The sequence below is a fragment of the Populus trichocarpa genome, chromosome 9 (genome assembly GCF_000002775.5).
Source record: "Populus trichocarpa isolate Nisqually-1 chromosome 9, P.trichocarpa_v4.1, whole genome shotgun sequence".
Classification (NCBI taxonomy): domain Eukaryota; kingdom Viridiplantae; phylum Streptophyta; class Magnoliopsida; order Malpighiales; family Salicaceae; genus Populus; species Populus trichocarpa.
Genome location: NC_037293.2, coordinates 8508876 through 8536797, shown reverse-complemented (window position 1 = coordinate 8536797; position 27922 = coordinate 8508876). Strand labels below are relative to the sequence as shown.

The 27922-nt window shown below is 35.9% G+C and overlaps 5 protein-coding genes across 10 annotated transcripts; 4 read left to right on the top strand and 1 right to left on the bottom strand.

Annotated features, from left to right (window-relative positions):
* Positions 1-2825: 2825 nt before the first annotated feature.
* LOC7457565 (LYR motif-containing protein At3g19508) lies at positions 2826-3494 on the bottom strand. Its single transcript, XM_002313846.4, has 2 exons — positions 3223-3494; positions 2826-3127 (listed from the first exon to the last, which is right to left on the bottom strand). Exons 1-2 carry the CDS (start codon positions 3415-3417, stop codon positions 3074-3076), a joined length of 249 nt encoding a protein of 82 aa, XP_002313882.1. The 5' UTR covers positions 3418-3494; the 3' UTR covers positions 2826-3073.
* A 2995-nt stretch (positions 3495-6489) lies between these two features.
* LOC7457566 (uncharacterized) lies at positions 6490-8437 on the top strand. Its single transcript, XM_002313116.4, has one exon. It carries the CDS (start codon positions 6638-6640, stop codon positions 8228-8230), a length of 1593 nt encoding a protein of 530 aa, XP_002313152.2. The 5' UTR covers positions 6490-6637; the 3' UTR covers positions 8231-8437.
* A 1995-nt stretch (positions 8438-10432) lies between these two features.
* Positions 10433-12891, top strand: LOC7490073 (uncharacterized). 2 transcript variants are annotated; one of them, XM_052455658.1, is made up of 3 exons: positions 10433-10573; positions 11996-12245; positions 12367-12891. In XM_052455658.1, the coding sequence occupies exons 2-3, from the start codon at positions 12012-12014 to the stop codon at positions 12685-12687; spliced, it is 555 nt and encodes a 184-aa protein (XP_052311618.1). In that variant the 5' UTR covers positions 10433-10573; positions 11996-12011; the 3' UTR covers positions 12688-12891. The 2 variants fall into 2 exon arrangements, with proteins under 2 accessions (XP_052311618.1, XP_052311619.1); XM_052455659.1 differs by having other exon boundaries at positions 10470-10573; positions 12020-12245.
* Positions 12892-14775: 1884 nt separating this feature from the next.
* On the top strand, positions 14776-22619 carry LOC7490074 (alpha-L-fucosidase 2). Of its 3 annotated transcripts, none has more exons than XM_024609036.2 (10): positions 14778-15238; positions 16009-16154; positions 16731-17635; positions 18457-18589; positions 19212-19370; positions 20244-20396; positions 20593-20694; positions 20818-20953; positions 21363-21558; positions 22157-22619. In XM_024609036.2, the coding sequence occupies exons 1-10, from the start codon at positions 15019-15021 to the stop codon at positions 22476-22478; spliced, it is 2472 nt and encodes an 823-aa protein (XP_024464804.2). In that variant the 5' UTR covers positions 14778-15018; the 3' UTR covers positions 22479-22619. The 3 variants fall into 3 exon arrangements, with proteins under 3 accessions (XP_024464805.2, XP_024464804.2, XP_024464803.2); XM_024609035.2 differs by having other exon boundaries at positions 14781-15238; positions 20244-20468; XM_024609037.2 differs by lacking the exon at positions 20244-20396 and having other exon boundaries at positions 14776-15238.
* A 2042-nt stretch (positions 22620-24661) lies between these two features.
* On the top strand, positions 24662-27922 carry LOC7490312 (uncharacterized). 3 transcript variants are annotated; one of them, XM_002313120.3, is made up of 3 exons: positions 24662-24779; positions 25144-26173; positions 27007-27922. In XM_002313120.3, the coding sequence occupies exons 2-3, from the start codon at positions 25939-25941 to the stop codon at positions 27558-27560; spliced, it is 789 nt and encodes a 262-aa protein (XP_002313156.1). In that variant the 5' UTR covers positions 24662-24779; positions 25144-25938; the 3' UTR covers positions 27561-27922. The 3 variants fall into 3 exon arrangements, with proteins under 3 accessions (XP_002313156.1, XP_024464806.1, XP_052311621.1); XM_024609038.2 differs by having other exon boundaries at positions 24668-24875; XM_052455661.1 differs by having other exon boundaries at positions 24668-25491; positions 25665-26173.

Below are 27922 nucleotides of genomic sequence, written 5' to 3'. Positions count from 1 at the left end.
ATCGTACATTTCCATCTTATCACGAGCAGTCCAGATCAGGGGTTACACAGATGACGATTTCAATTGTGATGGACAGCTATAAGATGAGGCACGTACTGAAGTCGCTCGCACTCCGTTCATACGTTGGTGTCCTCCCCCCCTTCCTCCCCTTTCCTTGTGGGAACTTTTACCGCACTAGCACAATTTTATTACATAGATACTGCGATTAAACTCAGCCGCTAGTAAAAATTACAGTTTTATTAATAGATCGCTAATAAATTTTTATTCGCGATTGTTTTAAACAATTATTGTTGTAATTAGTATTTATATTAAACAATTGTTAAGTACAATAATTTTTTTTTCAATAACTCAATTTTATATAAAACAAAACCTAAACCACCACGACCAAGATGCAAACAAAATCATAAATTATGAAATTGTAACTAAGAGTACAATAATTTAACATAATTTTTATTTATTAATTATAATTATAAATTAATCATTATTTTTAAACACCGCTTTTATTTATTAATTATAAAAATAATTGATAATGTTAATAACAAAACATACTAATGTGTATTTTTTTTTAACATGTAAATTCACGATTTAAAATTCATGCAACTAGCATTGATAATAGTAGAAGAATTGTAAACTCATTGTAACCGTGATTTTAAAATCATGGTTGTATTAAACCCATGATCCTAAATTATAATTTATATTAAAAACATAATTTTAAAACATAATTTTTAACAGTGATTTGTATAAAAAATTAAGACGGTACAAAATAGCAGTTCCCTTTATAAACATGATTATGAACAACGATTTTATTAAGCCTTACTATTTCTCCGTAACCTTTTCAATTGTATGATTCCCTTAAAACTGTCGTGTAGCTGTGTTAGGAAAGAAGGGGGACATTTAAAAGGAAAGCGCGTTAAAATAATTTTTTTAAATTCAGGTATCTAGTGTAAAATTTAACCTCTTAATTATATATATTCATTTATTTTCACCCTGTCTTTTTTTTTTCTCGCACCAAGATAATTTTATATTTTTCTTCTCCAATCACTATTAATATTTTAACTATTTATTTTTATTTTTAATTCCATTGATTATGGATTAAGAAACTCCAATTTGTAGATTTTTGCATCTCGCATGATACACGTTTTCTTTTTCTAAATAAAGTCGGGTCGGGCTGCAGATCTCTTAAACCTTGAATTTCAAATAGTTTATTTATTTATTTATTCTAATTGCTTCTACGTTTTTTAAATGAATAATGGGAAGCTATATATTTTTTTAAAAAAATTATACTAACAAGGAACAATTATAATGTAAAATTATTTTCCTTTATCATGATTTAAAATATTATTATTATTTTTTTATAAAAATAAATTTAATTATCATATAATTAAATAAAAATTTAAATAATCCCTCACAATGCAAGATTATATATTTTAACCGTATATATCTCTCAATTTTTTAACTTAATATTTAATTAACTTAACATTTTTTAATATTTATTACCCTATCTATTTATTCAATTAAATACACAAAGTTTTCGGTCCATAATTAATTTTTTTAATACTAGAAATTTATGTTGAACATGCATGCAATTTGTTTTAGTTAAAAAACTCAATCGATTATAACAAATAAGTAAACGTTTTCTAAAAAAACAATTGTAACAGCCGGTGACGATTGATAAGGTAACAAGTTTTTAATAAAAACAACGATGGAGCAGTTATAGCTTGTTTGATATTGTTATAACTTATAACGGTAAATATAAACGCGTCTTGCAGCAGACAGCACGTGAAAAATCCCACCGCGGCCCCCAAGTCAAGTATTCGGCCGCTGCTGGTACAGTTTCCACTTTCCTGAGCTGCTGATAGCTGGCAACTACGAAACAGCAGACACATGGAGGGCACGTGGCAATTATGTTTACCGAAAGAGACACTTGGAAACAGACCTGGCTATAAACTAGAGCTTCGAGGAGTCTGACAGTCAATCCCTTCCCGACATTTCCTTCGTTGCATGACGCGCCTTTCCACACCTCGCTGGTCGCTTGCCCTCGTCAATGTGCCTGGTCTCTATGTTTAGTTACATGGTTCGATATTTAGTTATTTCTGGTATTGAATTCCAACATTTTTTTAAATTGATTTGATATATATTGATATTAAAAATATTTTTTTAATATATTTTTAAATAAAAAAACAACTTAAAATTTTAACCAGAGGGCAAGGCTGCCCCCCGTCCGTCTAACGGTTGTTGAGCCATGGTTAATTTACTTAGCTTCTACCGAGAAGAAAAGCATCAGCATTTTGGTTTCGAAGGTTGGAAATTTCATGTCGAGTTTTTAGAGGGGCTTTCAATAATTAAAAACCAGCAAGGATCATTGCACGTGATTATAATAAATCCAGTTTGTGAATTTCTAAAACATGCACGCAGTGTAGTTCCTAACAAACAAATTGAGCTAACATGATCTGACCAACAAATCCTATGGACATGGTCGATATTGAATCAATAGAATTATATTTACAATAATAATTGTTAATATCGTGTGGTGTCGAAGAGTAGAGAGGAAGGATTATTAAGGAAATTAAAAATTAACCTCCGAGTAATACAATTGAAAGGTTAAAATATAACCTTGGACAGAAAGGGGGCAAAAACTAACTAGTAATCCATGAAATGCAGATGAGAATTAATGTCAGTTTAAGGTATAACCAGTCGCTTCATGTAAGCAGCCTACTTGTAACCATTTAATAAAAGCATAAAAGCTGTTGTTTTACCAGGGAATGCAAATGGAAGATACTTCTTCTGCAACACAACACATATGGAAGAAAGAGAAAACCACAGAATTAGCGTACCTCACTTGATCAAAATGAGATACTTCATTCAATCGACTACTGTTATTAATCTAATCGGACACAACCTGTCGGCAAACATAAATATCTAAAAAATGTAGAAATAAGCGAAAAATCCAACCACATTAAAAGCCGAGCAGAAACAAGTCATAAATCCTCACAATTCGAAAACAAAAGAGTTCGTGACTACCCGTTGGGGTATAACGACAAGCACCTGGCAGGCACACGCATAGTTCCCTTTTCTAGCCGCAACAAATCTCCTTCAGTTTAGTAGCAGCCGATTCATCAACCGAATACTGCACTCGTAATGCACCTCCGTAAATAAAAACTCTTTAAAACAATTCACAAGAAACATTAATAGACAAGCATTAAAGGCATATGAAAAAGGAACCTTGTTGAGAACCCATAGGGAGTGGTTATATGCTCTAAGGAAGAGCTCGTCGAGGAATTGGGTGTCATTGGCCTCGACATCTCTGTAGTTGACGAAGTTTTCGCGTGCGTATTTGGCGTAATAAGGCCTCGAGTCCTTTGGTAACCGCCTCACTAGTCGCAGAACCTGTCCATAGACTCCCAATGCTTTCTGCATTTCTCTTCGAGCCGTTGACTGGATCTCCCGCTCTTGAGATGCCGTTTCGCCGCTAAATGTCGCTAGAAGTCGAGGCCTAAGTATGCCATTAATGGGCTTTACTCAAAAAGTGTTGGTCTTATAATGGGCAGATGGACTTTAGGTCCAAAACAATATGCTTACTCTTGAGCCTCGGAGCATCGTTTTGTGAAATGTAAGGTAGTTGTCAATCACAGAGTCTTGGGCTCTCGGCTTTAGATGGCCCTAGCATCCTAGTTGTTTGCAATGTTTTCCCAAAGCATCACATTTATCATAGGCGTGAGTTATAGCTATGGCTTTACGACATGTAGATATTGCTAGCAGCTTCCTAATGTCCGTTGTCCGCTAGCTTTTCTAGAACAAAAAGTAGATTGGTAATCCGCGATAGGTATATATTTTTTTAAAATATAAAAAAATACGTTCATGTGCTGGAGAGGCACTGTAAAAAAGGAAGAGAAAATTGCGACTTAGTTTATACACCTGATTAGTTAAATACGCTAATTTCATTAATTATATGATGATAAGAAGATAATAATAGTAAATAGACTGAATAGAAAAAAAAAACCATGAGGACCTTATAAAAAAGCTTGCCAAAAGGGAAAGTTAGCCGAGCTAATATTAAATGAAAAAACTTTAAAAAATTAAAATTAAAAATAACTAACTTGAATCAACCTAACCTCAATTAGCATGTTGAATCTGCATTTTATGGCATGAAGTCGGGATAACCACATGGATAAAATAAAAAAATATGACCCTTAATTTCCAACAACCTAATGTAAAATTATGAAAAAAAAATCAATTGAAAGCAATGACCTAAAAAAAACACTAGTAAAGCCCGACAAGTCTACCAAACCCCGCGACCTGGATTATGCAAACAGGATAACCTAATAGAAAGCAATACAAAAAATAATTAGACAGCTCAATTCTCAACTCAATCCAACGTTGAAAGACAAAACCGGAAAATTATCAATTTTTAAAAAAATAACAAAAAAAAACTTGAGTCAACTTGAGTCAACTCTTCAAACCTGCGACTTAGGTTATGTAACCGAGATAATCTCGTAGAAAGAAAATCAAAGCAAATAATGAAGCCAGACTTCTAACAAACTCATTATTGAAAGATAAAATTAAAAAAAAAAGAGTCTAAAATAAGAACTTGAAAAAAAAATCAATGTCAACTTGGGTTAACATTTCAAACTCGTGACCTGAGTCATGAGAATGAGAAGACACCATTGGAAAAAATTATAAAACTCAATTCCTAACCAATCAAATATTGAAGAATAAAATTGAAAAAAAATTGATTTTAAAAAAGGATCTTAAAAAAAAAATAGCATTCAAGAGAATGAGGACTAAATGATACACAAAAACAAAACAATAGGACATCTTTAATTTTTGAAAAATTAATGCGAACCCTAAGGAGAGGAAAGAGAAAAGTGAGAGGAGAAGAAAGAAAAGGTCGTTGGAGCCTCATCGTTGCTCATCCGTTGACACGCGTAATACTAAAAAAAAAGAGCTCATCACAACGCTCCCAACAGAATTTGGGACTACGATGTTAAGCTATTGGAGGAAGCTACAAATGTCACTAATTAAAAAGTGGTGATTTCACCACCCATGCCGCACGTGTTGCACGTATTAGCAAAATTGTCTTGCTCTTCCTTTTTAATATCTATAATTGTTTGTGTCAAACTTGATCCCTTAAGACTTAATTGTTTTAGATCATTAAAATTAAATTTTATATTATAAAACCGAGCATCAAATGCGTGTTGAAATCTTTTCTTGATATCTTGGGATCCCCGTATCTAGACAGTCAAGAAAAACTATCAAGTCTAATAAAAAAAACTCAATGCTAATGGATCAAATTAAAAAAAAAATCAAGGAACAAAAAAAAGGTTAGATCTCTCCCCTATACTCTGATGTTTACAAGAAAAAAAAGCTCAAGACTTGTCTAATGTCCAAATGTGGTCTCCATTAATTTCATTATTTTATTTTTATTCAATCTAATTTCATTTAATATTTTCAAATCGAGCATCAATTGAGATTTGATTTTATTTAGGGTTTGTTTGTGATTGTGGTAGCGGTGACAATTAAAAGTGTTTTTCGCTTAGAAATGTATCTAAATAATTTTTTTTATTTTTTAAAAATTATTTTTGATATCAGCACATCAAAACGATTTGAAATCTTAAGAATTTTTTAATTTTAAACAAAACAAAAAATTCAACATTTTTAGGAACACGGTTTGCACCGCGTTCCCAAGCACTCCCCTATTAACATCAACATCGTGAACAGAAAATACCAAGTTAAATAAAACAAATATCCATGTTCATTTCCAAATTAATCTATTGTAATATGATCAAATAAAAATAAATTGAGTGACAAAAAAACTAAAAAAAGGAAATATTGACTGTATCCGCAGCATAGAATATCACTAAGCTCTTTATATATATATATATATAATTTAGGTAGTCAAAATTAGGGCAACATAAATTTCCAACAAGTGTAAACACACCAATGCTAGAAGTGCTTCTGCTTTCTGACGACGTACTACCCGAGCATTTGTTCTTTGCTAGCTAGCCACCATGGCCGCCTTTTTCTTTCTTTTCATGAACGTATCAGTAGTTTAACTGATCTTCCGTTCTCTTCCGTTCCCAAACGGGCACTTACTTTGCTGGACTCACCTTCAACTGCTTAATTCAAATTCTGGCGGATAATTTTCGAAATTCTCAGTGAACCATATATAGAAGACACGCGTTTCTTGTTAAATCCAAGGCATTTTTTCTCTAGTTTCTGTGACTCAGAACTCACCATGCAAACTATCCACGTCCCTTTGTATACGTGTAAGGCGACTCATCAAGAAAACGTTAAATTTCCACGTCGTCGTCGACCTGCAGCGACCTCTGGCCATTCAAGCACTTATCTTTCAACATCTCCAGACGAGATATATAGAAGAAGAGTTCAATAAAGAAAATATTATGCATTTAATGCAATCTCAAACCAAACACCTTACAAAACCGCGAGAACCACCAGCTCTCATGCGTGGTTTCTGTTAACTCCAAGTTGGCATGCCCGTTGGCATGCCCATTATCACTCGTTTTCTCTTTAAAATCTTATGTAAACCTTCATTACTAATCAACCCATCTCCAGAGTTGCCTATCTTCCAAACAGTCATAGACAAACAAAAGCAGCCAAACCCAAGACATCAGCCAAGATGATGGACATTTGGTCATGGATATGTGAGATACCTAACTCGGACGGGTGGGACGAGTCAGACTCAGCACTCATATTTGAGCTAGCGAGTTCGAAATCGAGTCAGGACGGGCCAACTCGAGCTATTCAACTCAAAGCTGAGAGAACTTCCGGGTCAAACTCGGAAGCGTTGGTGACTTTCACTATATGTTTACAGGGGTTTCATCCTTTTGATGCTCCAAAGACTCTCTGGGTCTCTGACACCTGCCCTCTCAACTCTGAAAAACCCTTCCTCCCTCTTGTACTCCAGCTCCTCCAAGAAATCATAGTCCGTTCACCCACGGCGCACAATAGCACTTGCCCACGTTCCCAACTACAAAAGCTAAAACCCGACCCAGTATCTTGGATTATGGACTCTCACACACCCGAGTCCTTTTCAAGCTTCTTCAGTTTAGTTTTTATCACGCGCTTGTTTTGGTTGTGTGCATTTGACGCACCCACCGAAGCTGGGTCTCTGTGCTTTGAGTCGGTATTGGGTCCTCACCTGGAAACATTATCGTGTAAACAAGCACCTGTGCTGCGAACGTTTTTACTTACAGTGGGGGTGGATGCTGAGCTATGTTTTATGCGCGCAGTGGGTTACATGTTAGCAAAATGGCTCATTTTAAGGGAAGTAGGAGTTGGGTTACAAACATTAGCACCCTTGGCAAGCCAGCAAGTTGGGTTATCTTATGCAACGGAGGCTTATGGGTTATGGGTCTTAAAGGGCTACGCTCCAATTTTAGCAATGAATCCTACATGCCCTAGAAACAATAAATTTTGTATCCTTGAAGCTAAGGATACTGTGTTGAAATATGCCTTGGCACACCACCAGTTGGAGGCAGTTATCCAGTTGGAATATGCAGTTCGATTCTATGATGGGTATATTCAGGTCAATGCACGTGTCAACAATTTACGTTTCCACGTGGTGAGATTAGGGTTCAAGAAAAATGAAGGTGTGGATTATGATGACGAGAGGCATTTTGTGTCACGGGCTCGAGTCTGGGTTGGGCCAGAAATTGGAGCGACTTATGTGGGTGGATTGTGTTTGGGTCGGTCCACATATAACGGGGAGAAGGAGGTGGAAATTCAAAGGATTTTGAAAGGTAGTTATGGTGAAGCAAAGGTCCCGCAGGTGAAGACGAGATCAGGGATGGCAACAAAGACAAGGATGAAAAGCTGGAGGTGTGACCAAGATGTTGAAGGGAATGCTGTTGTTTTTGATGCTGTCTTATATGACAACATGACGGGTCAAGAAGTTGCCACACGGAAACCAATTGGTGATGGTAACAGCGTTGGTGTTGGTGGCAGGAATGGCAAAAGCTTTGGGACTAGATGCAATGGACCAAACAGACCATTTACAAAAACAGGCGGGGTGGTTTTTGCAGGAGACGAGTATGGGGAGGGAGTAGAGTGGAGACTGAGCAAGGAAACGGAAGGCAGTGTCCTGAAGTGGAGGCTAGGAGGGCAAGTTTGGGTGAGTTATTGCCCTAGCGAGGTGAAGAGTTCACATTTTGAGACGAGGAGTGTAGAGTGGTGCGATGAGGTTGATTTGCCCATAATTCCTGCTAAATAGACCGAGCTTTAATTACTCAGAAAGCGACTTCGACTATCTTGTAAATTTGTAGAAATTAAGGGGTTTGTGTAAAGCAAATGCTGTAATATATAGTATGTTGTTGCATGCTGTACCTTTCCTCCATGGAATGTCTGCAATATTAAAGCAAATGCTGTAATATATAGTATTTTGTTTCTACTTTTCTGAAATTGATGTAGTTTCTTCTTAGCACTCGCTAGATTCATGCACATGATCTCCCTCTGATATTATCAAAGCTTAGTTACATCATCAGCTTAATATAGTTGTTGTTAAATCCAATCCGACTAGATTTGTAATTAGTTTACCGGTTAGGATGTTGACATGTACAAATATAAAATTAAGTTCAAATTTTGAAAATTAAATTTCATCTAAAAAAATAATAATAATAAATTTTTGCCAACATAATGCATCAAAACATGCAAACCAAATTCCATATAATATTTTATTGAAAAATAAATGTTAGAATTGTGAAGAAACCGAGCTGCTGATTATGATTCAATGGTTGCAATGCATTTCTTCGAGCTAAATTGATGTCTAGCTTGCTTTTCATTAACTAATATGCATTAATATCATTTTTTATGAGAATTTTGCAAATTCAATCAATAATGTTTTTTTGAAAATCTTATTTTTTTAATCAAATTGTGATTTTTTAAGAATTATATTTATTCAAATCTAATTATTGAAACGAAATTATATCAATGTAAATTTAAAAATATTTTTATAAATATTAAATTTTTTTGATCGAGAACCCAAAACAAGTTATTCAATGACAATATAAAAATGTTTTGTGGAGTTGATTCGGATAGAATCATTCGTTCTAAATTAGGCAACAAATTTTCTTTCTAAAAGGATGATTATTTTTACAAGAAAATGTTTCATTTCAAGGTAGGTTTTTGGCTTTGATAAAGGAAAGCAAATAATTACTTAATTATCTTGTAGGAGATCATATTATAAAATGGCGTAGAAGTAGAGTTTGGATGTTCAAAAGGAGAAAGGATTGCTACATGCTCAGTGTGTTTTTTTATTAATTTAGTAAGGAATGTGAATATATCTTATTTATTTGCTTTGTTTTTTCTGAAGACATAGTCCACCATAAACAAAAGAAATTTATAAAATATATAATATAGGCTGTCTATGAAAAAAAATATGAGACTCAAATACGTATGAAATTGCAACTTGTGGTTGTTTCATTTTAGTCCTTTTAGTTTTCGAGTTTGTGTCAAATAGATCCCTCGTGGCAGGGAGCATATGCTACTCCTATATAGGTAGTCATGGGCCATGAAAGTCTCGTATTCCAAGACTAGCCCACCTGAAGCAAAGGTCTTGGGTTCTTCTTTACGTTGCCAAGTGGTGGCACTGGGGGAAGTGGCCCATCTCCCTTTGATATTTCCCAATTCTGTTCTCACGCGCGATTTCGCAGAAATTTCATGCAACCCCGTTCACGTGTATGACATGACGCCTTCCCTCGGTTAACGGAGCATCTGGTTCCTCTACTCTTAAGTTTATTTTACTTTGGTACCCTTACTATTTTTATTCTAATATTGTCCTTTTATTGTTGACTCTATTTTGTACTAATATAGCCATCAGCTAGCATAAAGAGCTGTCTTTAAAGAAGATGAGTTCATAATAATAATTATTATTTGTAAAAGTAATAAATAAACTAAAATGTTTCTCTATTCAACATGTAATTGACATCTTTTTTATGCTTAATAATGGTATATTCATAATTTTTCGTGAATCATCAAACTGGTTTAGCAACTTTTTTTCTTTTTTATTGGGTAATAAAGATATTATTCTCGAATTAGTACATGCATTAACCATGGATAAAACAAATCTTTCACACTGGCCTATTACATTAAGAGAAATTTAATAAATTTTTATGAATGTCAATCTTAATGTTTGAATTAAAAATAATAAAAACGAGCAAATCTCTTTAACCATCAAGTTAACCCCTTAAGAAATTAATTAATTTGGTAACTAAGCATCATGGAAAAACAACCATAGACAAATCACCAAATGAGCTTAATAGGTTCTACAAGTCGTCATTTAATGTAATAGGAAGTTGAAGATTAAATTAGGACCAAAAAAATTATAGTAGAAGGACCAAATTAAGACAACTAGGAAGTTGGGATCAAAACACCATTAACCCTGACCATGCCTGATGCGACTTTTCTCTCATGTTAATTGTTTCTCCCATGCATCCTCCCGTCAGTCACTCTAATTTCTTCACGCTTACTTAACCCTCCAGTTTTCTCACTGAGCTACCCTCTCTCTCTCTCTCTCTCTCTCAATTTCCTTTCCCCTGTGACTATCCACTCCTCCCAGGTCAGACATTTCAGTGTTTTCGATGATTCAAATTTACGGTTTCATCTCATCAGCAATCTTTCTTCTTCCTGCTACGTTCTTATAAACTTTCTTGCATTTTTCGGTTTTTGTACTTAAGTTTTATTTCTGCTGTGTTTTCACTACTGTCTTCCAGTGAAATCACCATATACGACTGGATAGTGTGAACTGTAATGAAAATATTATAGTATTAATTTGACGAGAATGTTGAGCTTTAAATTTGATTAAATGAGATAGCCTAATTAAATAAATGGAATTGATACAAATAAAACAACTGGGGCCAATTTAGTTTCCTCCTTTAGTTTGCATTTGTGGTTTATTTTGTTCTTTAATGTGTGTGTTCCGAATTTATAATACCTGATCGTATACATTGTTGAGTGGCTTATTTGTTCTGTGTTATCATCTAGAATGATCTGGACATTGAATCAGATTGACATGGTTATTGAGGTTGTCATGTGTTCGGTTTTTACCCGCCTAAGGTGGGTTCCTCGCATTAAAAGCAGCAAAACAAAAAAAGAAGAAGAAGGAACAAACTTCATTTTTAGCTTGGATTTGGGTATAAGTGTTATAGTGGAGCAATCGTGGCAATCTAATGGTGTGGGTGTGTGTGTGTGTGTGGGGGGGGGGGGTGATAGTAGTGGATGTATGGTTATTTAAAACATAGATTTACCATGGACACTGGTGATGATGAGCGGTAAAGGACTGTGTAATGGGGTTTTGGGAGTTCAATTCTCAGGTTTGAATCTCCTACTCCCTAGATTTATACGGGGTTTGGCTGAAAAGGTAAGGAATGTTTGCTACTTCACTTGATTTAGTCCATTCCATGCAGTTGGAGGTAACATCACTGCATTTTCCGGACTGACTTTAAAGCTAAAACAATGATTTCTGAGCGTGTTCACATCTCTCTTTGTGATTTGTGACTCTGCGATTTCTTCTGGTTAAGGGAAATAGCTGTTGTTTAAGAAAGTCTTCTGTGATTCTTGAACAGAATATTATATTAACTGGTCATGGATTGATGTCTTTGCAAAGCTTTGACTACTCTGTATCATATTAGATTCTGGAATTTGCGTTGAAAAATGTTTCATACTACGAAAATTTTAAGGTTTAGGTTGAAAGTGTTGTTGCCAATTATTATGTGCTTTAGCATCATTCTAGCCCCCCCCCCCCCCCCCCCCCCCCAACGTAGAACAGGAATGGTCCTTCCTGATGGATAAATTGGGTTCTATGTAGAGTATAATTGTAAGAGGCTCACAAATAGAGCATGATTGGTGAAACTATTCTCTGTCCTTATTTCATGTATTTGGTATACTAAGTGATACTGCGGGGTGTCCTTTCCTAACAGCATACTTGCAAGAACAATTACTGGATTGATGTCATAACAAAACTAATTTTTGGTGCTAACAGGTTTCATATTTACATTATGAGCAGCCTCGAGGATTCACCAATGAGTGACTCTGGGGGTTCTGAAATGAGTGATTCTGAGACGAGTGGTTCTGAAGATTTCGAGTTGAGTACCCCAGAAGATTTTGAGTCCAGTGCCCCTGAAGATGCTTGCCTGGAATGCTATTGTGGACGTCTCGCAAAACTGCGAGTATCAAATACTACCAAGAATCCATCTCGGTTATTCTACAATTGCCCCATGAGAATCGATAGTGTAACTGCATCTTTCTTTTCTTATGTGAATTTATATTATATATTTTTAATCTGAAAATATTGAATTTTACTGTTCAATTTATTTAGCCTATCATCATTTTCTCTGTTCTTATTATTGCCAGCAATGTGGATATTTCGAGTGGGCTGATGAGCTAGGTCAAGCTAAACATACCAAGGAGCTAAATAAGATTCGCCTCCGGTGCACTCAACTGCAAGAAAGGTTGGAGGACATTCAGCAGCAACGTGATAATGATAGGATTGTCTGGCAGAGGGAAAGATCCGAGCTAACGACAAGATTATTTACTGTCCAAGCTGAGCTTGATGATATCAAGAAGAAAATTAAAATGGTGAACGAGTCAGAACTTATGCCCCCTCTTGATAAATTATCCAGTACAGTTGCAGATGATGAGAGAGATGATGCAAAAGTCATATATGCTACATGAGCAGCAGTCTTGCCTACAAACTAGTTGCAAAATCCTTCCCCTTCCTCCCTCACTCTTCTGTTGATATATTGCAAAGAACTTTCTCTTTAAACTGATAGTGAAAGACCTTTCATGTAAATAACTTATAATCTTGTATTTTGTTCGAATGGGGGAAGAAATACGGAAGTCTGAGAACTTAATAGAGCTCACTCTCTGATTTGAATATTTTCTGCATTTTGAGGTAATTTTTGCACTAGCATGTTATGTGACAAGGTCGGAGAATTGAAAGCGTATGCTGCATTTGAATTTGCACTTACTGAAGAGTTTCATTGAGTTGATTTTCTGTTTTCCAGTCTGGAAGACTATGCCATTACAGAGTTGTAGGAGATCTAGCCTGATGTCGTTCTCCTATTCACAAGGTAAAGGAAATTATCAGTCTTCGTTTCTCCCATTAGAATCTTTACCAATTACCACAATTACCACAGTTCAGTTATGTTCACGAGCTTCTATTACTTGCCTCTGCTTTTTACTTTTTTAATCACAGTCTCAGCTTTTTACCCTTGCCTGAATAATTGAGTGCAATTGTATGAGTTAGATACATCACATAAAAGTTGACGCAGCACGAAGCCATATAATTTTTATTATTATTAAATCTAATAATAGTCTAAAATTTTCAAAAATAAACTAGAAATCTTCTATTTATAACAGTTCTAATCTGTTATATAAAATGATTCTTAATGGAGACTTTAAAAGTAAACTACTAATTAAATTAAAAATTTTAAACTTGAAATAAATAAATAAAATTTAAAATTAATTAGAAAAATAATAAAAATTAAAAAATAATAACTTCAAAGTGTCATATCATGTTTTTAGATTTTTTTTTTTATAAATATCAATCGGTAATGTCTTGAATATAGTATTTGCTTTCAGCTTGATTAGTGTTAGGGGTGAAAAAAAAACTGAAAAATCAAGAAAATTAAAAGACTTGAAAAAACAATAATTGAAAAAACCGAACTGTGAAAAAAAGCCGATTAAACCGATTAAATTTTGAAAAAACCAACCGGTTCGGTTTTATAAGTCTAAAACTGAAAAAACCGAACCGAACCGAACCCAAACCGAAAAAAACCGAGCCAAACTGGAAAAAACAGAGCAAAACCGGGAAAAACAAAAAAAATTGAGCCAAACCGGTTTGAACCAGTTTTTATCTTAAAAAACCGAACCGAACTGAAACCGGTTGGTTTGAACCAATTTTAATTTTTTTTTTAAAATTTCAATTTAATTTCTTTTTTTAATAAAAACCAAACTAAATAAAAAACAACCACCACTAATTAGCGTTATTAATTTGTCGTGAATTTTTGAAAACGAGAAAACACGTGCTTACAAACTTCATTATTAATAGCATATCCTGTCCCTTTGGGCAAAGGCACGGCAATCGACATCCTAGATATCTTGCCTCCTTGAAATCTTATTTTTTTGAAATAGTTTCATCTTACTCGTTGCGAGGAAATAAATAAATAAATCAAGACTCCCCAAATTTTAATAGATTGATTACTATTTATAATGCATAACCTTAGATATATTTTTCAAAAAAGATTAACACACACACACACACACACACACACAAAAAAAAACAAAAAAGAAGAAGAAAGGTAAAATTGTTTTATCATATCCATGAAAAAGACAATGGCATATAGTTTCTCCTTTCAAAACGCTGTTAGATTCATGAATCATGGCGGTAAAGAATGATTCCCTTTCAATTTGCATCCGTTAAATGCATTGCTCGAAAGAAAGATTGTTTTATGAAAACTAAACCAAAATTGTTTTATGATCCCAAAATCTTGCATTCCCCATGGATAAAGTTTTTGCGTGTTTCTTAAAATAGTTATTGTTCAACAAATATCAACAGCTTGTTTAGAAACCCAATTGAGATTGTTGTTTAGGGACATTTCACCGCCTCCATGCTCCAGCAGCAAGAATAGTTAAAAACTTGTCTTGCTAACCTAACCTAAGAAAAACATCATCATCTCACTTACCGCCCGACAAACAAATAAAAGAATGTACGTAGTTTCTCCCGTGATCCCTTTCTCTGTCCCCATGTCCACGCGCCGCGTGGTACATGGCATAAATAATCGGAAAGGAAATGAAAAGTCTGTTGCAAAACACTGCGAAATCACATGGACCCCACACTGCAACATTACACGCTGTTTGCATTCAATGCTGCTTTCCTCAATCACTCACTCTTCACACCTTTTTTACCCATCTCTCACCTTAAACAAGAAAAGTTTTCAGTTGGTTTCTTATTTTGGTGGAAAACGAAAATTAAAATAAGGATTACAACACTCCATAGACGTGATGGAGGATGAGGAGTGGGTTCTTGTTCGCCGGACTACTGAGAAAGACTGGTGGAGCTCCAGTTTTATGGATGATGACGACAATGGAGAGAATTCTAGTTCGTTGAAGATTACATTTAATGGGCCGGCTAAGCATTGGACGGATGCGATTCCCATAGGGAATGGAAGACTTGGTGCCATGATCTGGGGTGGTGTTGCATTAGAAACTCTTCAGCTTAATGGTGAGTGACCACAAAACAAAAACAATCCTCATTGTGCTTCGTTTTGTTTATATTAAAAAAAGGGGTTGGGGGTTTGTAATAGGTCAAGGGAAGCTGGATTGCTAAATTTAGATTGGTTTTGTTTGTGTTCAATATTTGGCCTCAAATGGATATTTAAAATGATCTTTTGTTGGGTGCTATAAAAGATGTTGCTTTTGTCAAGAAAATATGAGAGTTTCTACTTAATGTTACGAATAAAAGTGGACTTTTTTTTTTTTATTACTTTCAGTAAATGATCATGACATTTGTGCTTTCAGTGCTTATCCTGGTTTATTAGCTTGTAAATATTGCTTAGTTCATTATTTTGAATATTACAGCCTCTAAAATAGCATTTTTCGATAGCTTTATGATCATGCCTTTTAAATGTATGTTTCTGGTTAGTTGATAGGAAATTTGACAAAAAGAAGAGGATAATGGCGAAGTTTTTAGGTTTTTATGCATTATGTTAATTCAGTTTTCTCTCACGAGAAGTGGGATCATTTGAATTGGAGGTCTTGTGTTTTTCTTTAGAATATTGGTGCTCGAAGTTTGAATTTCTTTTATTTTCATGTTTCTATGACCATATAGAGGGAGTGAAATGCAATAGTCTTATCTGGATTTATAGATCACTGCTGCATTGTTATTTTCTGCGTTGTTTGATAAATGATGAATTTGCTCCTTGTCTTTTCTCCTTTCTCACGTGTGTTTGCCCGCAAAATGAGTAAAGCTCACTGCATTGGATTCTTTTGTAGAGGATACACTCTGGACCGGGACTCCAGGAAATTATACTAATCCTCACGCCCCAGAAGCCCTCTCGGTAGTCAGAAAACTTGTCGATAATGGCCAGTATGCTGATGCTACAACTGCAGCAGAAAAGCTGTCCCACGATCCTTCTGATGTATGTATCATCCTTATGCATAATTTACCTTTTCATTTTATCAACGAGTCTTACAATATAATGCTTGTTGGTTTGCCACCACGTGTGGAGTTTAAGCTCATTGTCATCCTGCACTACCTCCCAAGCATCAAAATCTCAGCTGATTTAAGTGGCAAACAAATAAAATTTGCTATACTGATCAGTTAATGCCTTGAGAGTTGAGAAATTATTTTAATTATAGAATAAAGATGGAAGGTTAAGTGTGAACATAGCCAAGAACAGATCATTGTGATTAGGACTTCCTGGGTTGGTTCCTGGTGCATTGATGCTTTAGTCTGGATTTTCCTAACCTCAAACCAGCAACATATGCTCTGGCTTGGCCTTGTAATGCTTTCTCCTAAAATCTTGTGACGGCTCCTATATTCTTTGTTTGCTAAAGCACTACCAATTTCTGGACAACTTCATAATTGATATGTTTAACAAGCTTTATATTCTGATTATTAAAATGATTTTGTTTTTCATCTTGATATCTACATTCCACTAAGGTTTGGATTTTGTGAAAGTTATTGTCCTAATGTTTAATTTCTGCTATTGAAGGTTTACCAACTACTTGGTGATATCAAGCTAGAATTTGATAATTCCCATCTCAAATATGTTGAGAAATCATATCACAGGGAGCTGGACTTGGATACTGCAACCGCCAGAGTAAAATATTCTGTTGGGGATGTAGAATATACTAGGGAATACTTTGCTTCTAATCCTAATCAAGTGATCGCAACAAAGATTTCTGGAAGCAAATCAGGGTCTGTATCATTTACAGTATATCTAGACAGCAAGATGCATCACTATTCATATGTTAAAGGTGAAAATCAGATTATAATGGAAGGAAGTTGTCCTGGTAAAAGGATCCCACCAAAACTGAATGCAGATGACAATCCAAAGGGAATTCAGTTTACAGCAATTCTCAATTTACAGATTAGTAATAGCAGAGGAGTAGTTCATGTTTTAGATGGCAGGAAGTTGAAGGTTGAAGGTTCAGACTGGGCTATTTTGCTTTTAGTGTCTTCTTCTTCATTTGATGGGCCATTCACTAAGCCTATAGATTCCAAGAAGGACCCTACTTCAGACTCCTTGAGTGCATTAAAGTCAATAAACAATTTGTCCTATACTGATCTATATGCACATCATTTGGATGATTATCAGAGTCTTTTTCATCGTGTTTCACTCCAGCTTTCAAAAAGCTCCAAGAGGGTTTCAGGAAATGAGCCTTTGCACATGAAGAAGCATATGGCAAATAATAATGATTTATTTTTCAAGAGAAGTGAAGACGATACAGTTTCAACTGCAGAGAGGGTGAAATCCTTCAAAACTGATGAAGATCCATCCTTGGTGGAGCTATTATTTCAATATGGTCGTTACTTGCTTATTTCCTGTTCAAGGCCTGGAACTCAGGTGGCAAATCTGCAGGGTATATGGAACAAGGATATTGAACCACCATGGGAGTATGTTCAGCATTCCTCCTTCCCTTTTTAATTTTAATTGCATTATATGTTGTGCATTATCTGCCCCGTAGTATGTACTCAACTCTTCCCTTTTGTTATCATACATGTGCATGTGTTCCTTCATCGACATGAACTTGCATTGGTATTTGGTGTAAAATTTCAGGGTCTTGTTAGCTGTTGGTGTGCACTGAGAACTAGGAAAATGTTGGATTACCCAAATTCTAGATGAGTGCTTTATCTGTCGAGTCTAAAAATATTTTCTCTTCTCCAACAGCATGAGGAGGGTTGATGTAATAAGTGATTTGGTATAAGTACGAAAACATGGTTATCCAAAAATAAAAATAAAAATTTGGATATTAAGTGGGAGTTGGGAGAGTACTGCTGCTGATGTTGGTTTGTCTTCAATCGTGGGTGAAAATGATATCTTTCTATACCCCTAACAGAAAGTTTTTTCCTCACTTCAACCTTTTTCTGCCTTTCCTTCTTCCTTTGCTGCCCCAAAGAAGCCGATGGCATCCCAAAATTTTTCCCTCATGTTTTCTCCATAATACTTTGAATTGCACAAAGGTATTGTAGACTTTCATTTAATAGGTCTCTGCACAGAGCCAGGGTTTTTAGATGGACATAGGAGTTGATTGAGAAGTAACATAAAGTGAGCATTGTGAGGAATGGTATTTCACTTCCCTCCCTGCACATTAGCATGCCAGCTTAAAGCACTTCCTATTTGCATAACATACCAAAGAAATATGACACCTCAAATTTCCTGCAGCTATTCATGTCGAAATCTTTTGTTTAGATGATAATCTTTTATTATTTTTCAGTGGTGCCCAACACTTGAACATAAACCTACAAATGAACTACTGGCCTGCCCTTCCTTGCAATCTAAAAGAGTGTCAGGATCCCTTGTTTGAGTACATCTCCTCCCTGTCAATCAATGGGAGTAAGACTGCAAAAGTAAGTTTCCTTTTTCCCAATCATTTACAGTTGAAGCCTTTCAAAACACTCTAAACGTCCATGTATTTATGTTTGCAAAAAATAGGTTTCCATTTTCCTCACTTATTCGTAGTTAAAGCCTTTCAAAAATTTTCTGTTTCTTCATGTTTTCTCATTGGGCCGGGTTTTCTTCAAGTTGAAGTAATGTTAGAAATACATGGATCCTACAGCTCAGCAATCTGGCACTCGGCAGTGAGCTTGTTGGTAAAGTACTGAAAATGTTTTTAAGCCTTAAATTTGTGCACACAGTGATTAGCAGCTGTTGTGATCCTATAGAAGGGAGAATTTAGTTTCTCCTTATTCTGACAATCATACTTTAAGTCAGTTAAGTGCATCTACCTTTAGCAATCAGATGGAAAGTCCAAAACCAGCATGACCCCCCACCCTACCTGGACCCTGATCCAGTCACAAATTATTAAGAATAGTTTCCATTCTCAACCAACTGCATGCTTTTTTTGTGTCTTCTTGATGCTTGAATCTTGAAGTAAAAAGAGATGTCAGGTAACAGAGTGTGCCTGTAGTTTTACTCAACCTTTTTACATTTGAATGTGTAAATTCTCTTATTCAGTGCTGAATATTGCAGGTTAACTATGACGCTAAAGGTTGGGTTGCACATCAAGTATCTGACATTTGGGCAAAAACATCTCCGGATCGAGGTCAAGCTGTATGGGCTTTGTGGCCAATGGGAGGGGCTTGGCTCTGTACACACTTGTGGGAGCATTATACTTACACGATGGACAAAGTAAGATTCAAACTTGAGTTTAGGATACAAATGAGATGTATGCTAACATAAAACGTAAAGAGGGAAGGCCTCACTTCTTTGAGTGATTGATCCTTAAGGATATATCAAAGATATGGTCATTTTGCACCAAGTACAATTGATCCCCTTGTCATGGAGTAAGTTAATTTACAGAAACAAGAGAGTTTGATGTTGATGTTGTTTAACCACTTGCTATTTATCAACAAATCTCATACATTGATAGGCGCTGGATCAAACCTAGGATATTTGATTCCCAACTCATAACTCAACTTACATGTCTCTACTAATGTGGATAATTGGCAATACTTGACATGTACAAGAAAGTGTTGGATGACCAGACATGTCAAACTGGAAATTTTGTCTACTAAGCCTGGCGTTTACTAACTGATTAAAACATTTCAGGGAAGGGTTTGAGTGGCATCATTGCTTCACGGAAATGTATAATTTGTTAGATAGGATAGTTGCACTTAATGTAGTAGTCATCACTTGTGTCCACTTAAAGCAAGTGACAAACAAGTTACTTAAATTATTTTTCATATGAATAGAATACCTGTGACGAGACTAGGCTAATATATAAATTTCTGTTATTACTCAAGTTCAAGGTGGTTGACTTGAGATTTGCTGTTGTAAGGAAAATGTTGATCACTCCAGGTCTCATTTTTATACTACTTCCATAACTTTTCCTCTCCCTAATAATTCATGTGTGGTAACAGAGCATCATCCAGGATACATGCATGTTCTTGGAGACGTCACTACTCATTTTGGAGAAAAAAGTTGTATATAGCTTTTTAATACTACATGTACTACAAGTTTTTTAGTCAGTAAATGGTTGCTAATTCATTGCTGCTCAATTAGGATTTTCTAAAAAATAAAGCATACCCGTTGTTGGAAGGATGCTCATTGTTTCTATTGGACTGGTTGATTGAAGGACGTGGAGGATATCTAGAAACTAACCCATCAACTTCTCCAGAACACATGTTTATTGATCCAGATGGTAAACCTGCTAGTGTGAGCTATTCATCAACCATGGACATGTCAATCATAAAAGAAGTATTTTCTGCAATTATTTCTGCTGCTGAGGTGTATTTTTTTTTCTCAGTAACACACCTTGGTCATTTATTTCTGTTTTTCTCTAACATACCTTGGTCATTTATTCCTTTTAGCTCTATTGTGTCTACTAATAAGTTTTTACAATATACATCAGATTTTGGGGAAAAACGAGGATGAAATTGTTCAAAAAGTCCGTGAAGCTCAGCCAAGGCTTTTACCAACAAGAATAGCTAGGGATGGTTCCATTATGGAATGGGTGTGTATCTTGGCTTGAATTTCTTAGTTTTTTTTCCTGGAAGTTAAAATATCTAGAACAAATAATCAAGTTTTGGTTTGCATAGGTGCCAGACATGATAAATTATTTTGGGTTTTCTGACAGGCCGTGGATTTTGAAGATCCAGAGATTCATCATCGACATGTATCACACCTCTTTGGCCTGTTTCCAGGGCATACAATAACTGTTGAGAAAACTCCGGACCTCTGTAAAGCTGCAGATTATACCCTTTATAAAAGAGGTGTATTATCTACCGACTCAATATACTAGATAGATAATTGATAGTTAAATGTGCAGTTTGGTTTAGTGGTATTTCCACACACAAAAAAAGATGTTAAAAAGAAAAGGAAGAATCTTAGCTTCCATTTGCCCTTGCAATGCCTGATTTGTGTAGAGATTGCTTCATGCCATTTTGGGCGCTGGAGCATTAAGTGCTACTCTATTTATACCCAATTTAAAATTCAAAACATGCATGTGAGTATTATGTTTCTCCATTGATTATGGTGGTAATTGTCTTATAGAAATGTTTGGGTGACTTTCATTTACCCAAGTTCATTCTTTGAAGGTGTGCATGTTTTCTGAACTTCATCAGTTGTGGCATTATATGAGCAATCTCAATTTGTCTGTATATTTGCCTAATGCATGAACAGGAGACGAAGGTCCAGGATGGTCAACTATATGGAAAACTGCATTGTGGGCACGCCTTCACAACAGTGAACATGCATATCGGATGGTTAAACATTTGTTTGACCTAGTGGATCCAGATCATGAAAGCAATTATGAAGGAGGGCTATATGGTAACCTTTTCACTTCACACCCTCCTTTCCAGATCGATGCCAACTTTGGGTAGGTAACACTGTTTTGTGACATTGAAAGTGCAAGTAATTATTAGTTCTATTTGTATCTAGCTTATTTATGGTGGCCTGGCTTGACTTTCAAGTAATCGGCATATCAATGCCATGGAATGATTGAAGAGAAAGTATGGATTACAGGACCAATAGTTGACCTTGTTGGGATGAAGATTGACGTCAAATGCCTGTGAAACAATATTTTTTTGAACGTTCTTCTCATTGCACCCTAAGAACCCATTTAGAGGAGTGTAGAAGGCTGAACTTACAAAAGGGTCAACTTTCATAGTGATGAAGAAGATCCAGTTTCATGTTCAAATGATATGAGCTTTATAAATAATTGATATTACATATTTTTATCACCTTATAACATATCTACGTTGGAAATGATCAATGACCTTTGAGAGGTCTCCGTCCAAGTTTCTACGCGACCCTCCTTAATATGTCTCCTATAGGACGGCATATATTTGAACAATGTATGAATTCTAGATGAGGAGTTGAATCCAAAAGTTGATTTGGAGAACGGTTATTACTAATAAATCAATAATGTTGGTTACATGCAATTTTCTTAATTTTGTGATCTGTTTTCATTTCAGTTTTTCCGCAGCAATAGCTGAAATGCTAGTCCAGAGCACCGTAAAAGACCTGTACTTACTTCCTGCTCTTCCTCGATATAAGTGGGCGAATGGTTGCGTGAAAGGACTGAAGGCACGAGGTGGGGTGACAGTCAATGTATGCTGGAAAGAAGGGGATCTTCATGAAGTCGGTCTTTGGTCGAAGGAACATCATTCTATTAAACGATTACATTACAGAGGAACTATAGTGAACGCAAACTTATCACCTGGTAGAGTTTACACATTCAATAGACAGTTGAGATGCATAAAGACATACGCTCTTCCATCAGCAACTTCCTATTGAAGGTAGAGATAAGTATCTTTAGAACAATATTATTCAGACATTCCGTGATAAATCTGGCTATGAATTACGATTTTTTTTAAATATATCAAACACACATTTTCTTATGAATACATCTACGACGACTTCTACTTTCTTTTTTCATTCTCCTTTTGTTTCCTATTGGGTTGCTACCCGGTCTCCAGTAAAGAAGCAAATTAGCCTTAATTTGAGACCTTTGAGTATCTTCTGCTCTGCAGTGATGACAAATTTGGCTAAATACATTCATAGATCATAAAACCTGAAACTAACCGAAGCCAAATCCCACAGCCTCTTACAACCAACTAATGGCTCTTGCCGTATAGAGAAAAGGCAGTCTTGTGGAAGATCTGCCTTTTGACTTAGATGGTACTGTTATGAATTAATTAAAGAATAAATGAAAAATGAGCAATCACTTGCTGATAACGATTTTCATAATTGACAGGATCTCCTGCTCCGATCGAATGACAATTCAAACCCAGATCTTTTGCGTCGAATCGTGCAGTGGTATATATATATAAAAAATTTCTTCCCGAACGTGAGTAATGAAAAAAAAGTCATTATGTTACGAGTTTTGTTAAGGATCGTGTAGAGCACTCGATTGGTTTACAAAGAGTTCCATGACTATACACTCTAGCCTTGAGACCCACAATGGACCAAGCATAATCATCTGCAGATACAAAAAGATAAAAGAAAGTTGATTGTAAATCATCTCCCTTCATATGTAAGAAAGAAAACAGGGATTCAAGAGAAGTGAAGTCCTCTTAACGTCAGTGTATTTAGGTAAGAAAACGTGACGTTTCCTATGATGAGTTATGAGTAGCGTACTGCTACATAACATGTTCTCTCCCTTGAACAACAGGGCATTTACACACAAAATCAGATATGAACCAGCAATTTCTGTCAAAAAGAAAAGTATTATTGCTAACAATATCTGACACAATAAATACGAATCCCATATGTACCTCCCCGCTACAATCTGTCTCAGCCCTCATGCACCTCGTGTGCGTCGCAGGAGTAAACAAATTGTTGTATGATCTCCAAATCTAAAAGACCCATTTAATGCTAACTTATTCACCACCTGCTTAACGGGGCAAGAAAAACAAGGTAAAGACAATCCATGTAGTTTCTCTCGTGGGAGAGATTATGCCTTGCCCCGCAGCACTTACTAGAAAAAGATTTTTGATACAATCTGTCTTGTCAAAACTTAGATATGTCTGTAAATGAGACGAGATTTATATACATAGCTATCATCAATAGATCAAGTGCCGATAGGATAAAGATGGGATTGAAATCCAGGGACTTGCTTATAAAGTGTTGACAAATGAAACCAACCCCTTTAAAAAGTTAAGTACCAAAAAAGGTAGATCACATATCGTCGTCCACACTGCAACATCATTGATTTGCGCTGCTTGTTTTCACACCTTGCCTCAGGCACTTGCTTATAAGGAGTTACAACAACCTTTTAGCTTTCAGTGTTTACCCTGTTGTGTTTGTGAAAAATAGTAAATGAACGGACGATGAGGGATGGGTTCTGCTGCAGCTTGCTACAAAGAAAGATTGGTGGAGTCCGAGTTTGATGGAGGATAACAGTGGAGAAGGTCCTAGGCCATTGAAGGTTACCTTTAGTGGGCCAGCTAAGCATTGGACGGATGCCATCCCGATTGCGAATGGCAGACTTGGTGCCATGATTTGGGGTGGTGTTGCTGTTGTGGATTCCGACCGGTGATGTTTTTATAGTTGCTCATTGGAAGCTAATTAAACACACTGACACAATATTTTACGTGGTTCGGCAAATTACTTACATCCATAGAAGAGATTCATTTTATTAGAGATAGAGAAAGGATACAATAAATACATAAAAAAGAAGGATTACATCCACTCTACTCAACTCCCAGCTCACTTCTGTTGCAGCTGCTGCAATGGCAACAAGGCTGCTGCCATTGCAGCTCTTCTCCTTTTCTTTCTTTTCTCTTCACACACTCACGTTGTCTCTCACTGCTCTCCAAAACATGCCTTTTTTATAGGCAAACATGGTGAGCCTCTCCAGCACATTTGTCAACATGGAGGGGCCAATAAAGCCTTAAACCATGCCACCAAATGCGGCACTAATGATGCTTCCACTTGCTTGGTGGTGGGATATTGCCACAAATGGCAATATCCTAACAGTTGCATCAGAAACTCTCCAACTTAATGGCTACTTAATGAATATGACTTTGCGTTTGGAACTACTAGATATAAAAGATGTTGCTTTCGTTTCAAGATATGGAAATTCTACTTAATGAGGTACTATCGGGAAAAGAACATCATGTTTATCAGTTCAAAATGGATTTTTGTAGCTGATTATGGTATTTGTGGTTTCAGCTCTCAATCTTGATTGATGTAAGAGAATGTTTGCTCAATCTTGATTAATGTAAAAAGATTGTTTTTGTTTAGCTCATCAGTTCACGTGGAGATGTTTTATATGCGTTCTTTTTTCTGTCAATGAAAGTGCAATCAATCATCGATCGGTTCTATATGCAAACTTTAACAAAACATGAATTCCTGATAACAAGTTAGAATCCAAAATTAAGTTGTGGACACTTTGTGTCAACGACAACGTAATTTACTGACATTTCTCATAATTTTTCAATTTTTATTTCCATTTCAGTTTTCCAGCAGCAATCGCAGAAATGCTAGTCGAGAGCACGGCAGAAGACCTGCACTTACTCCCCGCCCTTCCTCAGGATAAGTGGGCTGATGGTTGTGTAAAGGACTGAAGGAACGAGGCAAGCCGACAATTACAATATATGCTGGAAGGAAGGCGATCTTCGCGAAGCTGGGCTTTGGTCTAACGAACAGAATTTCAGAATTCTTTTAAAGGATTACATTATAGAGGAACTGTAGTGAAATCAAATCTATCACCTGATAGAGTCTACTAGACATTCAATAGAAAGTTTGAGATGCATTAAGACATGCCCTCTCCCATCAGCAGCTTCTTGTCGAATGTTGAGATTAGGTAATTCTTTGACAACAAAAATATTAATAGTTCGTGGATAAATCTGCGAAGTAACTACAGATTCTTTGGAAGTCTACCATGATTTTAGTTTAAGAAAAATCTTCTGTTCTTCGGCATTGTTCTTCTTATTTACTATATTTCATGTCAATTTTCATGGCCAAATTTTTTCAAAGACCAAATTAGCCCTCATTCACCGTCTTAGTCACGTGCAAAGTTTTCCCGCCTAAAACAAGAAGTCGTTATAAATCCTGTAACTTACCGAAGCCAAATCCCACAACCTCTTATAACTAACTAGCAGACAGAGAGTGAGAGAGAGATCTCAAAGAAAGCCCAAACGTCTTCTTCTTCTTCTTCTTCTTTTTCTCTAATCTCCTGTACCCTCTACACAAAAAAAAACAAAAAAAAAAAACAAAAAGTCTCTCTCTAGTCTCTTTATCCGTGAGAAAAATGCAGCAGAGGCCAATAAACAGCTTATGTAGAGCACTTGTTCAGGATCAGGATTACATAATCGAGGTAGAAAAGCACATTCGAGAAATGAAATATGCACCAAGAAGGATGGAAAAGAGATCTGGCTATTTTCGCCGTCTTCGCATTCCCAATATGATGAGTGACAAATGGATTCATGCTATTCCCATGGTTGTGTTGCTGTGCCTCTTCACACTCTGGTGGTTTTCTTATCCAGGTGCTTAGTTCTTTTCCAGTTTCTTTTACTGGTTTCTGTTCTTTAAACTTTGACTGTTTTTCTTATTTGTGCCACTCTATTGATTTTTGTGGGTTCTTGTATTCAAATAGTGATGGTGTAATGCAGTTGAAATGTTATATGAATTCTTAATGTTTTCCTTGAAATTCTTGGTTCTTGATAACGGCATTGACTTAATTTATTTGAGTGATTGTATCAGATTCATGTGTGAGAATCTTGATCTTGAATTCAACTTTAATTAATTAGCTTCTGTATAATCATATCTGTTTCCTCTTGTTTCTACCTTTTCTTTGATATATATGTAAAAGATTATGTGTTCTTTAATTTTATATTAGAACCCTGTCTTTGTTTTCTTGAATTTATACTTGTTGTGCAAGAAAAAAAATTATAATACGCAAATGGTGCTTGAAAGGAGTGATCGATGTGGAGAAGGGAAGGAGAAGTCGTTGATTTGCTTTGGACGGATAGTGAGGCTCCTTTCATAAGCATTTTAACTTCTGGTTGGCTCCTCAAGATAAATCTGTTTGATATGTATGATAATTACACCTCATTAAACAAAATAATTGTAGTAGGTATTCATAAAAAAAAAAAAATATTGCAGTCGGTTCAATCGGATGAATCTGATATATTTTGAACAGCAAACAATCTCATATTCTTGAAATTCATTTGAATTCATCATCTTCCTAACTATCTATTCTAAGCAATGAAACGGAAATATGCTTTTATGGTCAGAAATTAATCTATGAGAATTAGAAATCACTGATATCATCTTATGTTCCCTAGTTAATTACATTGTCTCTTTTCCTATGAAAAAGTGAACTTGGAGATCAAGGATGGCAGGATTGTGGGTATACATCGTGCTGATCATGACACACCGCTGCCCCTCAACACTAGGCATGTTGCACTTGCTGCAACAGCTACATCCCCAATTGCCCCAGTTCCTGAGGACCTCACACTCAGTAATGAAATTGAAGCACTTCCAGTGAGTAATGAATCATTTGTGCTTTATGAGAATGATGAAGATTTTGTAAAAACTACATACCGTGCTGATCATGAGATGCCGCTGTCTCTCAATACTGATCATGTTGCACTCACCACGACATCAGCTACATCCCCGATTGCACCTGTTCCTCAGGACCTTGCACTCGGTAATGAAACAGAAGAAAATCCAGTGAGTAATGAATCACTTAAGCTTTATGGGAACGATGAGGCTTTTTACAAAGCTGATCATGCTGATCATGGTACGCTGCTGCTTCTCAATACTAACCATGTTGCACTCAGCACCTTAGCATCAGTAACATCCCCGGTTGCACCAGTTCCCCAAGGACCTCACACTCAAAGATCAGACCGAGGCACATTCAATGAGTAATGAATCATTTTCGGACTAATGAGAATGATGAAGCTTTTGGAAGAGGCAAACTATCAGCCGACATGAATTGCAGTTGAGATCAGAGGTGCCGTATGGCTACATGGCTCTTCTGTGTTAGCACGGTACTCCCAAGTGTCACTTTCAGAAGATAGTAGAAAACAAGTGTTTCGGTACATTTAAACAAAAAACTGAGGTTTTTAACCATGAGCTTGTACTGATTTTACCTTGTATGAATAGAACAACAAATGGCTCATTGTAGGTGATTAGTTTTGAGGATTGCAAAATCTGATTTTGTGAGTTTTCTGGTACATTCTAAGCCTGTAAGGTAATTAAAATAGTCCCATGAGGTTTATTTCTATTGA